Source organism: Semicossyphus pulcher, unplaced genomic scaffold (genome assembly GCF_022749685.1).
Source record: "Semicossyphus pulcher isolate SPU_LCO1_2020_fin unplaced genomic scaffold, fSemPul1.0.p SCAF_14, whole genome shotgun sequence".
NCBI lineage: Eukaryota > Metazoa > Chordata > Actinopteri > Labriformes > Labridae > Semicossyphus > Semicossyphus pulcher.
In genome coordinates, this window is record NW_027211648.1 from 10982586 (window position 1) to 10997677 (window position 15092).

Below are 15092 nucleotides of genomic sequence, written 5' to 3' on the forward strand. Positions count from 1 at the left end.
GAGAAAGACAATTTAATTAGGCTCACATTTTTAATTATGATGTATTAAACAAAAATCACATGTTGGTTTTAATGGATTAGATTTGGTTAAACTAAAATCAGGCTTTTTTCTTGTTGGAATTTAAACTACTTTTACAATTACCTTCATGGTCAACGGATAACAGCAGAGTAAAGCAAGACCTTTGATTAGGCACAAAGAAGCATCTTATTTTGGTTGATATGTGTGATAGCCAGAAGCTTCCAAACAGCCATATTTGTAAAACAATGTCTCCTTCTGTGTTAATCAAAACATCAGCAACATTCAGGCACTGAGTGGGAATTTTGTGTGTGCAAAATGCAACATGTACTGTAGGAAACAATCCTAACCCAGATTGAATTGAATTGCCCCTCTGGGGATCAATAAAGTACTATCTTAACCTTTTTGATTCTTTACAAGGATTTGCAGCGATTTAAACCTGCGCAGGAATGTAATTATGAAACACAATGTTGACCTCTGACCCCCGAGTCACTTAACAATCGTCAAGTGTTGCAGCTGTTCAGCCTGCAAGAGACCAAACATGCACTCCAGGTCTATTTGGTTCACTGAATAAGCTACTCAAGAGCAAGAAAACACATTACATACAAAGTTATCTGGCAAATTCATACAGTGGATTGAATAAGCTTAAATAATTAACATTTTGTTCGGCTGACTCAATCAATTAATTAATGATCAAAATTCTTCCTCATTCATGTTAGTTCAGCTTTTTAAACACTGTTATCTCTCTTTTAATTTGGAGCTTTTTCACCATACGGAACACTTTCATTTTATATCTTTAGCGCAGCCATGCTAAAAAAATGTTTTAATAATAGCAGCGGATGATAGACAGACTAGACTGGAACCATCTAGAAATTAAAGTTTTAATTTAATGACATTCTTCATAAATGAACAAATCACTGGTTTGGAAGAGAGAGAGAATTAATGGGATCGTTAATAATTTCTAAAATTAGGCATCGCATGATTTATTGTGAAAATACTAAAAGAATACTTTTCACATGCTAAAGACTTGAGTGTTGATTTGTGCTTTTTTCACCGTTCAGACTGTGCTGTGTGCGATAGTTCAGCAAATTAAGCTTGCACACGCATACACACTTCGCCCTGCATATATACAGACGTGATACAGCATCTTCCTGACAGCTGAAGTCTTTATGTCTGAATGTCTGGGTTGCAGGGTGCTGTTGAAAACACTTCATGCCCTGCAGGCTTTGTCCCCTGGTCTACATATTCATGGCAGCAGACCATAATAATCACAGCTTTGCATGTAATCAGAATATCACAACAATGAGCGTGGCCTAGTTAGCCTGATGAAGGGAGGGTGGCTGAAAGACGTCTGATCTAATCCTCAAACTGTCGTCTGCGCTGCTTAGTTTTGAACTCACTCTCACCCTATTTTATTCTCCATGACCAGGAGTCAAGATCGCTGCATGCAGCCTCTCCTCCTCGGAGCCATTTTGGACCGGTAACCATGGAGATGTGGGTCATGCAGTGATGGCAGGGAGAGGAGACTTGTGGCTGGTGGTGGAGTCAGAGCAGCGCAGGCTGCCGGAGCAGAGGGCCGTAAACTCTCATTATATCTGGGTCAGTGGGATGCTCCAGCTGCAACAGGCAGACAAGACGCTATTATGCAAGAAGAGGGATGAGGGAAGTTGTGGGTACAGGGGCTTATAGTTGTACAGGGGACGTCTGTTTACTGATCGAGGCATATGTCAGGAGGGTGATGATGATATAACATGAGACCAGCTGAGCAGGGCTTTCTCAGCTCAGCTGTCCAAAACATGCTGTTGTTTTCAGACAACTGCATTAGTTTATAGGTCATGATAAACAACCCCTTTGACCCCATTTGCTGCAGTCTTCTGCTGTCTATCTATATATGCATTTAACTGAGATATGTCTTACAATCTATAAAAATGTGCAGTAATGTTGCAGGATATATAGGCTATCATATATTACAGCATTCAAATAATTACTAGCGTTGGGAATAAGGCTCTTTGAAGGGAGTCGGATCTTATGGCTTTTGAACGGCTCCAGGAAAGGAACGGAGCCATAAGATCTGAGGTGAGAGAGTGGCCTGCACTCTATTGTCCCATGTCAACACACGCATATTTAAAATTCTGCAGATTCAAAATTTAAAAGGGAACAGCGGAATAATGTAGGAACAATTAATCAACGTCATTGATTTGCCAATGATTTATGATACAACTCTGTATGACTACAGAGATGTCAACAAAAAAACCAAAAAGAAAGTTGGCGAAGGGTTATGATGTTGCTCACCATCGGCACTATGTTGTGGTGACATGATTTCGCTGCACCTGACCTAGTATAGCGGAGTTGCAGTTGAAAAAAGCTGCCTGTGGTAATTCGGCATTAAAGGGGAGTGGATCTAGGGCACGCAGCGACTAAAAAAGAACGGCTCTATGACTCGGTTCCCGTCGTTTGCACTAAAGAGTTGTTCAAAAGAATCAGATCGTTCGCAAATGTCACAACACTAATTACAAGAAGGCTTGTTTCTGCTCTTGTAGATAGCACTTTCTTGATATTGACATAAAAGATTGGCCATATCTGACAATGAAGAGAATTATATAGTAGCCTACTAAATATCTTTAAAAACAATGCTAATAAATGGCAAAGTGTTAGCCATTTTGTAGCAGTGAGCATCTATTTTTAAACTCCTGTGAGGATTATGGTGCGCCCTGTGGACAAAACCATACCTCATATTTATTTTCCGATTTTGTCCAGTAAATGCTTAATGGTTGTTTTTTAACAAAATATCTCATCCTGCTTTTTTTTAACACTCATATGTATCACTCACTGTGAATTTTTGCAGTAGAAAATGTAAACAAAGGCAGCATGCAGTCAATCACTTCCTGTGACACCACCGCCAGCAGTTTCAGGCATTAAAAATCACTCAATATAAATAGTCAATGTTGTCGTTAATGGGCTGGTTTGCTTTTGTAGGTCATAAAGAGTAATCAGAATTAATTTCAGTCTATTTCATAACCAGCAAAAAACTCCTCACAGTAGCTTTAAAGGTATTGTTTGTTGACGTATTTGCCTTCTTATCAAAGGTTTCTCGCCTTGAAATCAGTGTCCAGCTGACCATGTCAGCCCTCATAAAGCTGTAGGAACTCTCTGTCGTCATTTCAGTCAGAAGTAAAATCAAGTTCTCGCTTACCAAAGTGAATTTTAAAAACAAGTTGTTGGCCATGTTGTTGTGCTCCCCTATTGTCCATAGCCCCCCGACTCCATGACACCCCCTCCTCGTTGGATTAGGGACTTGTGATTGGTGGAGACGGGGCGGCTGTGTCGTCATAGCCCCGGCGCCCATTCATCAGCGGACTTGGGCGTTGTACTCCGCATCTCATTTGCGGCGGGGCCAATTTCTCCATTTACAAACTCCGCTCGAGAAAAAATTGAAAGAATTCGCGTTTCTTTTGCATCTTTTGCCACATTTTTTGCAAGCTCTCACACGTCCCTTTGCGGTCACTTCGGTTTCGGGTTGATTCCTCGGCTTCGGTTGGTAAAGGAGGTGTCGGCGTTTGACTAGACATTTTGGGAGGAAGCTTGCGGTCTTTGTTCATTCATTTTGATCGGTTGGGTTCCTTTGTTGTACCAAAAGCATGGGAGCACAAATCTCCAAAACCGCTGGAAAGGAGGAAGCTGCGGTTGAAAAACCAGCAGAAGGTGCAGCTGTTGCAGCGAAGACAAACGGACAGGTAAAATGCATTTTAATTATTTAAGTCTTAAACGCTTGTGCGGGGTTTTGTCTTATTTTAGCAATGTGTTGCGTCAATGGCGTGCTCCTTGTTCCCTGTAGCGCATCCCCACGCTCACCGGCTTCCAGGGAAAGTGGCCACATGTATTCATTTCACCGGCGAGTGAATTCTTAGAATTTTATGGCTTTTTTTTTTTGCATAGAAACATTGTTTTAGATGGAGGCTGTAAAAATGCTTTACATTTCTACATGTATATTTTAAACCCATCTTTTGAATATGAATGAGACAAGGCTGCAGAACTAATCTGATTGATTTTAAATACAGGTTTTAAATTGAATTTTCGATGTATTTTAATCTTTGCTCAATCAGCTCAAGGTTTCATCCTTCAAATCTTGGTGGCACTTTAATTCATTTGGTGGAAAAATGTGCAACGGGGTTTGCGGCCGCTCTCACTGGTGGTGGCATGGCCATTTTAAAAAACGATACCACCACGCCTTTGTTGCCAGGTCCAAGCAAGGAGCCATGTTTGTGCACACACAGAACCAACAAAATCAACACATTATTTAAAGCACAGAAAGTGGGATATGGAAAATATATTTTTTCTTAATAAAACACATTAATTGAGGAAAAATGTCGTTAAAAGACGGAGAAAAATATCCCTAAATTCCTCTAGTATCCAGACTCGGTACTGAACTCCACCTGGCGGAGGCCGACGGTACTGCAGTCTCACCAGCTAGCCTACTGCTGAAAGCCACAGATCTGTCGTCACTCTCCTAGTAACAGATGTTGCTGCAGTTTTAGGACTATTTTCCTATTGGTTGCTACCAGTGGCTGAATTTGATTAAATACCACAGCACGCCAGATTTTTCATGGGCTAGTCTTGCAGCCACATGTTCATATGTAGGCCAGTGATTACCTCAGATGCACGATTACAGACAATAAAGAGGCCAAAAAAAATCCCTTTTTAATCTGAATAGCTTGGTGATGTGCATATTTGAAAAATGACCTTTCAATTCTGTTTTTTTCCAGGAGAATGGCCATGCCAAGACCAATGGGGATGCCTCTCCAGCTGCAGAGGAGGCCAACAAAGCTGATGTTCAGGCCAACGGCAGCACTCCTACTGAGGAGGCGCCAAAAGAAGAAGGCGAGAAAGTAGAGGCAGCTGAGGCCAATGGAGAGAAGGAGCCCGCCGCCACAAACGGAGAAGCTTCTGCCAAGGCGGAGGAAGGCACTCCATCCACCAGTGAGGACGGCAAGCAGAAGAAAAAGCGTTTCTCCTTCAAGAAACCCTCCTTCAAGCTCAGCGGCTTCTCCTTTAAGAAGACCAAGAAGGAGTCTGAGGAGACTGCAGAGGAGGGAGCAGCAGCCGCGGCAGAGGGAGAGGAGAAACCGGCTGAAGGAGAGAAGGCTGCTACTGAGGAAGCACCAGCTGAGGAGGCCAAACCAGCCGAGGCTGCTGAGGGAGCCAAGGAGGCAGCAGCCGAGGAGCCGAAAGCTGTGGAGGAGGTGAAGGCAGAGGAACCGGCAGCAGCAGGCGGGGAGGAGAAACCAGCTGAAGCTTCACCTACTGAGCCCGAGACGGCAGCCAGCCCAGAGGCCGCCGCTGAGTAATCCTGCTGAACGAGACGCCGAAATGAAGGAGGCGATGGAGCCCGTGTGAAGGAAATGCGAGGACTTGTCTAAAACCAGGGATTTTTTTTGTTCATGTTTTTTTGTTGGTGTTTGTTTACTATTCTGCAACCATCTCATCCATAATGACTGCAACGTCCTTGGCAGTGATGGACAGGAGGTGTACTGGAGAGTGTGCTGCTTCCTCACTGCTCATTGGTGCTTGCATTTGTGACGTGGGTGAGTGTGAAGGTGCGAATGTGAGTGTGAATGTTTTTCTACATGAAACCATGACTGTGTTGACACTAACCTGAATTCGACATATTTTATCCTAGTATTTGGTGCTGGGCAATTGGATGTAGCAGCTAAAGCTGTGTCTGCAAGAATTGACACATTGTGATATTTAAAGGGAAAGTCCTAAACCAAGTCTTAAATGTTGTCTTTGCAGTGCAGTTGTTTACAACTCTTTAAAAGTCAATGCTCCTGTGGACACAACCATTCCTGAATGATCTAGATTTAGTTAACTGTAGGTGCTCATCACTTCCCATTGTTAGATCCCACCATTTCAAACTCTGTAGTAATGCACGTTGTATAGACTTTGATATTACTGGTTTTATGACTGAGATGTACCTAAATGACTGAAGTTTTTAACAGATTACCCATTGTAAATGAAGTTTTCTTGTTTTTCACCATTTGTAAGATTGAATAAAATTGGGAGATGTTTTAAGCAAACTCTGCGTCGAGCTGTGATCACTGCCGCACCGCACAACACCAGAAAACACACAGTCCCAGTTAGGGATGCAATCTTTGAACATCTTTGGATGTAAGGAGGATTCACGTAAGTCATTATTAGACATTAACAACAACATTGATTAGGTGCTCTATGTATTTTCTATGAGCACTGATGAAGAATATATAAATATGTATTAAATAAGATAAGAGAGCTGTATTAATCCCGAAGGAAATTATAGTGACAGATAGCTCCAAATACACTACAACATTAGAGAAGTATGAAAAACAACTCTAATATAAGTGAAAATATAAAGTTTATGGGTTAATGCAAAAGAGACGGTGCCTAAAAGAAAAACGATATTACAACAGTCCTCTGCTAAAGTAGACAGGAGGTAAAGGTGGCAGTTAAAGTGTCAGTAGTATTGGACAAGATTCTGAATATCTATTGCTCCTGATACTGAACATAGCACTAACACTACTCATTTAAGATCCATCTTATTAATATCTGACTGAGATATTGAAGGATGAAATGGTAACGCTGATACGGTGCTCTACAGCACCCTCGTGTGTTGCGTCATGGCAATAATCTAGGAGCTTCCATCAGTCACAAGTGCAACGCATTAAGAAGTGAGCTTTATATGGAATACCTATATCTATAATTAAGATGTAACATCTCACATTTGAGACTAATCAGTTGGAGTAAAGTAAATTCTTAAGCATCTTTTTCAGAGTACATACATTTTCACAATTAGAGTTCAAATTGGAGCAGAAGTGATGGACGAACAGCTGCTTTACTAATTGAGGCTCCTTTCAGCACATCTTGAAATGTGTGTGATTATCACACGCGTCCGCCTTTCTCTAAAGCAGCCTCATTTGCTTATAAGACAAAAACGAGATGTACTCGCCGCCCTGCAGTATTTTTAGGAAATGACTGACTTACTCTGGGAACAGCCGCAATGTAATTATGTGATGAGGTTCGAGGTAAGTTGTGTTTGATTCAATGACAGAGCGCAGGTTTTGCGACCTAAATGATAGTGTTTGAAACAAATATTTTTACAACGTCTAGAGTTTTAGTATCTGAAGCAAACAACTGCAGCACAGATCGGCTGATGCCTGTGCTTGCTGTCAACATGTTTGGATTCCTTCGACGAAACCCCAAGCCCCGTAAAAAACCCCAAGTGTCTTTTTAAGAGTAGAAAGGTTTTCTGCAAAAGTCTTCAGGGTGTTTTAGCCACCCACAGCTGTACCCAAAGCTGAATTCAAACCATCTATTTCCTTTAACCGAGTTTAACCCTCTGTACTGCGGTTTTGGCCACCGCAAGAAGGGTGTGTTTTACACATAATATTTCTATTTCTGCGTCCTGGTCTGCATGTCCGTCCTGGTCATTTTGGCCCTTGGTGTGCTTCACGTGCAGTTTATAACCATAAAGTATCCCATCGGGCCACAAACCACTCTCCATCCTCCTCAATTTGTCCTCATTTCTTTCTTTGTTCGCTTCTTTTTAGACAAATTGATACACAAGAGTATGGATACACGCAAATAAAAACACGTGTTAAAAAACTAAAGTGAAAAATATTCCTTCAAGTGCAGCATATATTTAGGAGTGTGGCTTGTGGGGACGACGGAGTGCAGCGCTCCGTTTGTGTTCCTGTCTGTCCCACCTCGTCCACCAACCGCAGGCCGTCTCCGAATGGCCGTCCCCTCAGATGGCAATCCCCTGGCGGTTTCCTCCAACCAGCTTCCTCTCTCCTGTCCCTCGGGCCTCTCACCTAACCACCGTCCAGCTCTGCCTCTCCCAGGGAAGATCAAACAGCTGCTGCCCTGCCAGAGGACCATGCCTGTCCCCCATCCCACATGCTGACTATTTTCAGTACACCCACATTCAGACTTGCATGGTAGAGTAGCTTTTGTAAACTTAGGTTGCCAAGCAGGCGACCAGTGGGGAGAAATTCAAACTTTATGGTCTTTGTCCATCAAAGCGTCTATACAGAGACCTGTGGAGTGAAATACATAAGTACATTTACTCATGTACTTTCTGTTAAAGGTTATTTTAGACTTATACTTCCCACATTTATTGGACTGATAACGTAACTGCTTACCTCGTAGATGTAGATCCTGCATACAAAACACAGATCGGTCGATAAAATACGATGACTTCTTCCATTTAAAATGTTATGGGACTGTTAACCTTACAGTCCTACACTCATCGGACACTATTTTTTGACAAATCTGGACTCAAGATGGCAAATACATTTACTTAAAACTTAAAATAAAATGTTTTAAATTACAAAAAGGATCTGAATTATAGATCTAATAGAGACTAGTGTGAATAATCTGCATGACCTTTCAGTATATGCTATACCATTCTGTGCTTGCTCTATGTGGCTATGTTAGCTTATGCTAACATGTTACATCGTACAAACATCCAAACTATCTTTTTAATTTAAGCGATATCACACAAGGGGGAGTTTAGTTGAAGATGCTCACAGCCGTGCTGATATTCAGTATAACAGCACAATCTCCAGTGTGATATAGCTGTTATACAACAGTTCTACAAGCGCCATATACCATTCATTTTTTTCTGCCAACTGAACTAGTTTCGCAACTTTACTGAAACTGGACAGTTTCCAAACACAAACATTCTGCTGCAAACTTGCTACTTGGTGTTTACCATTTACTGCAAACCAGCCTCTTTGTCTTGTGTGCGTTTATTGGTATGTTCCCATTTATCATGCAATTATTGATGTAAGAGTATGCAGTGGCTTTTGTGGCCTATTCCAAGCTTAATCCAAAAGGCATCTGGACTTGGTTGAAGTTGGTTGAAGCCTCTCTAGGTACCTTTACCTATAGAGGCTTATATTTCTAACTCCGCACACCAGTCAGTTTAGACCTGAGGAGGCCTTTCGGATGAGAGGTGAAACGTCTTCAAGAACTTCAACCAAGTTCAGTTGCCTTGTGGATTAAGCTTAGAATTACCATGACCGGGATGACTGAGAACCTTCACAGACTCTTGTGGCCTATTTAATTCTGAGGTACCAGCTTGATTACTGTAGACAAGGACTGTGAGCTTTAACATTAATTAACCTGTGTGGTACATGTAGTACAACGTCTCAGTGCTGTTATACTCTATATCAGCATTTATGAAATGCCTCTTGTCCAATAAATTTACTTGGTCGGAACATACTGTTGTAACAGATGAGTTTTTTTAAGTGCTTGAGACACAGAATCTTTACCAGGCCAAATGGATGATACCCTGTTGTTGACCCCTGACCCCAGTGGAGCATGGATTTTTTAAAACTTTTTTTTTAGTAATAAGGTATAATGTGCATTATGCATTGAAAATCATTTTTACCCGATTCAAAAAGAGCTTCTGAGACAAAACATTTGTTTAGACACCTTTATTTTGGTCATTATGCTTTACACGACATAATGCATGTTCGGGTATATAACCATGTTGCTGGAAGTTTGTGTTTGAATGACAGTATTCTGGTGACTTATTTCATTAGTATGGTCAATTTGACCATTACCATTTCACAATATTCAAGTCACATACAAGGATAACAGTTACAACATGTTGCACAGAAAGTATTTGTTTACTTAAGATTATTGGTCACCCAAACAAAAACAAGCAGGTACAAAAACAAACAAAAAAAACAAACAAACAATTAAGAATCACCAGTTGAAGTCAGTATAAAAGGAACAGAGTGGAAAAAGAAAGAGTCAGGACACAACACAGTTATAACACCTCAATTTCACATGCTGTCTCCATTACAAAAGCTCACTGGTATCTTTGTGGATTGCTTCCCCCATCCCTGATCTCCTGTTTTCATAAATTAGTTTTCCTTCTTCTAAGCACCTATTTCTTGTAGTTTTCAAGTCGCAATGCTACTATTCCTCAAAGAAGGGTGAACTGCCTGTCTGTTTGGTTGAGGAAAAAATGAACAGGGAGTTTACTTTAGTTTGAGAAATAGATTGCAAATTTAGTTGGTTGACTTTTGGGAGCTACTGTATCAACGTATCACGTTGAAGCAATGAGGAACCCAGAGAAAGAGCAGTGGACATTCTCGGCAGCGAAGACGCCATTGGCCTCATCATCGGGGATCTGGACGTAGACTGTGTCCTGCTCATCGAGCAAGAGGACGGCACTACCGGACATCTGGTCCAGGAAGCCCTTGTTGTACTCATCATAAGTGAACATAACAGGCTGGCCATTCTTGTACAGAGCCACCAGGGCATGAGCTCCATTGACATGGATGCTGTAGGAGAAGTAGTAAACTCCAGGAACCTGGCAAGTGAAGATGCCGGTATCAGGGTCATAGTGACTCTCAGCATTGTAAACAATCTGGTCAAATTTAATGGGGCTGCCAGCAGCAGGGTAGGGGGTGGCCAGAGATGCAGTGAAAGCAGACATGGGAGACTTGACCATAACCTCGGCTATTTCCATTCCCTTCCCCTTCTCATACACAACCTCACCAGGAGGACCAGGGGGACCAGGAGGACCGGCTGGACCAGCCTCTCCATCAGAACCAGGCTCACCGGGCATTCCAGGTTCACCCTGAGGTCCGGGGCCACCCTTAGCTGCCAAACCAGCTGGGCCAGAGGGACCAGGGAGACCTGGGTGTCCCTTAAGACCAGGAGCACCAGCAGCACCAGAAGCACCAGAAGGTCCTCTGGGACCTGGGGCACCATCAGAGCCAGAAGCACCTGGCTCACCTGCACGGCCAGGATGACCTTTGGGTCCAGCAGGGCCTGGAATACCTGGGGCACCTGGGGTACCTGGGGCACCTACATGACCTTTGTCACCTGTGGCTCCAGTAGCTCCTCTGGATCCAGGGGGACCAGCTGCGCCTGGATAACCCTGCTTGCCTGCGAAACCCTGTACTCCCTGATCTCCCTTGTTTCCCTTAGCTCCCTGAGATCCAGTTGCACCTGTGTCGCCTTTAGGGCCAGAGGGGCCGGATTCACCTGGGAAACCTCTTGAACCCTGAGGTCCAGCAGGACCAGTGGAGCCAGTTGCACCTGTAGCACCAGTATACCCGGTTGGACCTTGCTCACCCTTTGCACCTGTGGCACCTGTGCTACCTGTAGCTCCCCTCTCTCCCTTCTCTCCATTTGCACCTGGCTTTCCATATCCGGGGACTCCTGGGGCACCAGTGGCTCCAGCAGGTCCTGTGTGACCTTTAGGGCCAACTGGGCCTGGCATACCTGGGGCGCCATTCTCACCTGATTTACCTGGAAGACCTACACCTGGGGAACCAGTGTGTCCCTTAGGTCCCATTGGTCCCATTGGACCTGAGGCACCATCTCTACCTGGGCTACCTGACTTTCCTGGCTCACCTGGCATACCTGACTTTCCTGGCTTTCCAACTCCAGACTCACCAGGTGCTCCAGTTGCGCCCATGGGACCTTCAGGTCCTGTCTCACCCTGAGGTCCACGAGCTCCCACCCCTGTGTCACCCTTAGAACCTGGCAGTCCAGGAACACCTGGATGTCCTTTAAGACCAGGCTCTCCTCTAGGTCCCATGGCTCCAGGCAGACCTGAAGGTCCAGGCTTGCCAGTAGCAGAGAGTCCAGCGGGTCCAGGGCTTCCGTGGGATCCAGGGACTCCTCTGGGTCCCTGAGGGCCAGTTGCTCCAGTGTCTCCCTTCTCACCATGTGCTCCATGGCTTCCAGGTTTTCCAGGTCCACCAGGAGATCCAGGTTTGCCAGCGATGGAGCGACCAGGAGATCCAGGAGGTCCAGGAGGTCCTTGGGGCCCAGGTAGACCTTCGGCACTGTCACCTGGGGGTCCAGGAGGGCCAGCAGGTCCCTCAGGGCCAGGCTCACCTGGTTCACCAGGCTCACCTGCCACTGACACAACTGTGAAGAGTGAAACCATTATTAGTACCACCAAAAACCAATACCAAACAAGCAAACAAACAAACAAAAACAAAACAAAAAGCAGGTGGTCATGGAAACAAAGTGGCAACATAGAAGTGCTCCACTCATAAACGGTGTTGCATTTTCCATATATACTGTAAAAGTAACACTGAAATATATCACTATGATCACAGACATATGGGCCAGCTCTCAGGTCTGAGTGTTTGCAGGTTTAAAATGTTTAGTTTGTTGCTGACCAGCAACGTCTATGTTCACCAGTCAAACTTCAGATGAAAAACACATTTGAAGATAAACGCTCATATAAATGATGCTCTTATTATTGCCTTTCTGTGTGTCATCATAATGCTAAAAATGATGGCTGCGTTATAAAGTAATTTACTGATTGGTCCTTATTCAATTATATTCAGTTCCTGTAGGGGGCGCAGTCTAATTCTCATAAGCCCATCTTGTATTCTCTAATTCTCAAACTTTCACTTTCTTGAATCTTCACAACTGGAAAATGCTTCTAAATAAATGCAGAAAAGTCTTTTTTAAACTTATTTTTATATCTATTTTATTGTTTAAGCCTTTTTTTAAAAATAAAAATATATAAATGAATAAATACATTTTAAAATGTATTTTAAATAGTATATTTACCAGCTTATGTTTTATACCATACAGGTCAAAGAGCTTTAAGAGACATCTTGTGGCTTGTTTATGAAACAGTCGGTCTAAATAAGGAGTCTCTTTTTATTTGCTGCCTTAATGTGGTCACATGTGTTTGAGTGTAAAAGGCTCACTCCTTGGCTAACTGCAGACGAGTTTGGGTAAAGCCAAACAGATGTTTCTACTTCTGAGTGAAACAGGCACACCCAAAGCAAACCACACCGCTGGGTGACTGCACTGTAATTGTCAGTGCCAAACTAAAAATAATTCACTAACAGCTACTTTCTCAAATAAAAATAGCAGGATGTTGATTTACACAGAAGCAACATTTCATATTTTGTGTTGCATTTCAGCCCACCCTCCAGACCACACCATAATCAGCATTTTTAGACAGTTGTAAAATAAGCTTTTGCGGGAATCTGAATATGCTCACGCTATGTCTTTTATGGACATAGCGTGGCAACATTTACAGTTAAAATGTTGAAATGAGAAACACATGTCAAATCTAAAAACTAAAGGCAATGAAAACAACACTTGTCTTAAATTATTCTTCTCAAAATGTTCGATGTTTAGACATATAAGCCAGATTGCTGCAAACACTTTAAAACAATGACTTATCCTTCAGAACTGCTAAAATTGAATGGATGAAATAACATTTTGTACCAGATAATAGTAGAAAGACACCAGCTTGCCTTAACTCAATAGAGGACAAAATAAGAGCTCAGTCAAAACTACAAATAAATATAAACATTTCTTAAATTACGTGTGTACGTTAAATGAGAGAAAGATAAAGCTGCGAAGCTCCACGCTGAATAAATGTTATTTAAATCCTACATCTAAATGGAGTGGATCTGATTGGAGGACCGCGCACACGGTTCAGCCAATCAGAGCACAGGGCAGTACCAGCGGAAGGTGGAGTCTTTTCAAAGTGCAGCTGGCTGCGGCTAACATGTGTCTGGCTGCTGAAGCTGCTCATGTTTACCACTCTAAAGATGCTGAATATGAAGCTGAAGATTTAAAGGTAAGGAAAAACTGTCACCAAACGTTGCTAAATGTCATCTTTAGAGATGAAAATCTGACGTTAGAAGCTGCTTTTATGAGAAAAAAACCGGAGAAATGCTACCGTTATCTACAGTCAAAAACGGATTGTACAGACAACAAGGGGCTGAGTTTTCTTACCGTGGCTCTTCACAGAGTAGGGCTGGTACTGAGGAGCGGCCTTCACCACCTTCTTCACCACATAGCCTTTCCCATGGGCTGCTGCTGAGGCCACAATGAGGAGGAGGATGCTTGCAATTCTTATGTCCATCTTGCAAGGTCAAACCTGTAGGAGAAAACGAGGAGACAGTCAGCACAACCACTCTCAAGTTACAAAGTCTCAGCAAGCTTTCTCTTTAGTTTTGAGCTATTTTACTGAGCTTAAAACTTATTCAACTAAGTGTAAAGTTAACATCCTCACAGAAGCGTAGTGGACAACAAATCTAAGTTAGAGTTAGGATAAGTTAGAGTTACAGGGTGTAAATCTGAAGTCTGTATTCAGTCAGAGCATCCTGTAGTCTCCAGGACTCTCCTGCTACTATCCAGGATGCTCCAAGTAAGCCAAAATCTGCTTTCCTCCCTCAGCCTTCAACAGGAAAAACTCAAGGCCTACACAAAGCCTGGATGTTGCCTACATTCCCCCCAGAGTCAGAGCTGTTTAGAGGGTAAGAGAAAGCACACATACCGGCATCCAAGGAGGGAAAAATCAGTCTCTTCAGCACCAGTAAGCTCCTAGTGCTTCTGTATATCCTTAGGGTAGGAGCACAACTGAGGATATGCTGCCCTCCAGTACAATGATCTGGGTATTTATACCATATCTACCCCTTGCATCATTAAAAAAAAAAGAAAAGCCCCCACCACGCAAGTACCTCCCTCCTCAGAGCGAGGCTGTAATTAGCAGAAAGATCTGCCCAAAGCGGGCATGTCAAATCAGGGTGCCTCTGTGTCTTGAATATCCAGACACATGATTATCACTTATTTCAGTCTTTCTTCTGAACTAGAAAATAATCATGTTTAGAGCAACAGAATGAATCTGTGAAAGGCAAACAAAGAACACAAACAAGCTGTGTAGGAGGAATCGACTTAATCCATTAACACCTTTTATGTTTTCAGCCTTTCTACACTTAAATGTTGAGTTTTTAAGCTGAATTTAACATTTTTATGCCCAGGACATGTTCATATTCATGGTTATAAAAGGCAGATTCATTCATAATATTATAACAGTTTAAATATGTAACATCTTAAAATAGTGGACATCTATGTTTGTAGTGGCACCTGTGTTGCTTCACAAAGCTTGCATTGAGGATGCACAGTACCAGACTCATCTGCAAATTTACATCCAGTCCAGCCGGCTGGAGGATACCTCTACCTTTCCTGACTGTCTGGGCCCCTGCACGCCTGCCATGATAAGGTAAACAAGGGAAATGGTGGGGAAAGGT

The 15092-nt window shown here is 42.9% G+C and overlaps 2 protein-coding genes across 2 annotated transcripts; one reads left to right on the forward strand and one right to left on the reverse strand.

The window, feature by feature from the left end:
• Positions 1–3385: 3385 nt before the first annotated feature.
• On the forward strand, positions 3386–6089 carry marcksb (myristoylated alanine-rich protein kinase C substrate b). Its single transcript, XM_069661141.1, has 2 exons — positions 3386–3749; positions 4779–6089. The coding sequence occupies exons 1-2, from the start codon at positions 3654–3656 to the stop codon at positions 5358–5360; spliced, it is 678 nt and encodes a 225-aa protein (XP_069517242.1). The 5' UTR covers positions 3386–3653; the 3' UTR covers positions 5361–6089.
• A 3384-nt stretch (positions 6090–9473) lies between these two features.
• col10a1a (collagen, type X, alpha 1a) lies at positions 9474–14427 on the reverse strand. Its single transcript, XM_069662167.1, has 3 exons — positions 14339–14427; positions 13795–13939; positions 9474–11949 (listed from the first exon to the last, which is right to left on the reverse strand). Exons 2-3 carry the CDS (start codon positions 13922–13924, stop codon positions 10109–10111), a joined length of 1971 nt encoding a protein of 656 aa, XP_069518268.1. The 5' UTR covers positions 13925–13939; positions 14339–14427; the 3' UTR covers positions 9474–10108.
• Positions 14428–15092: the final 665 nt, after the last annotated feature.

Bases quoted from the DNA above. Each gene is read 5' to 3' on its own strand.
- marcksb (XM_069661141.1), top strand. From the start codon at position 3,654: ATGGGAGCACAAATCTCCAAAACCGCTGGAAAGGAGGAAGCTGCGGTT. The intron at 3,750-4,778 runs GTAAAATGCATT...GTTTTTTTCCAG, and splicing joins CAGCGAAGACAAACGGACAG to GAGAATGGCCATGCCAAGAC.
- col10a1a (XM_069662167.1), bottom strand. From the start codon at position 13,924: ATGGACATAAGAATTGCAAGCATCCTCCTCCTCATTGTGGCCTCAGCA. The intron at 11,950-13,794 runs GTAAGAAAACTC...CACTCTTCACAG, and splicing joins CTACTCTGTGAAGAGCCACG to TTGTGTCAGTGGCAGGTGAG.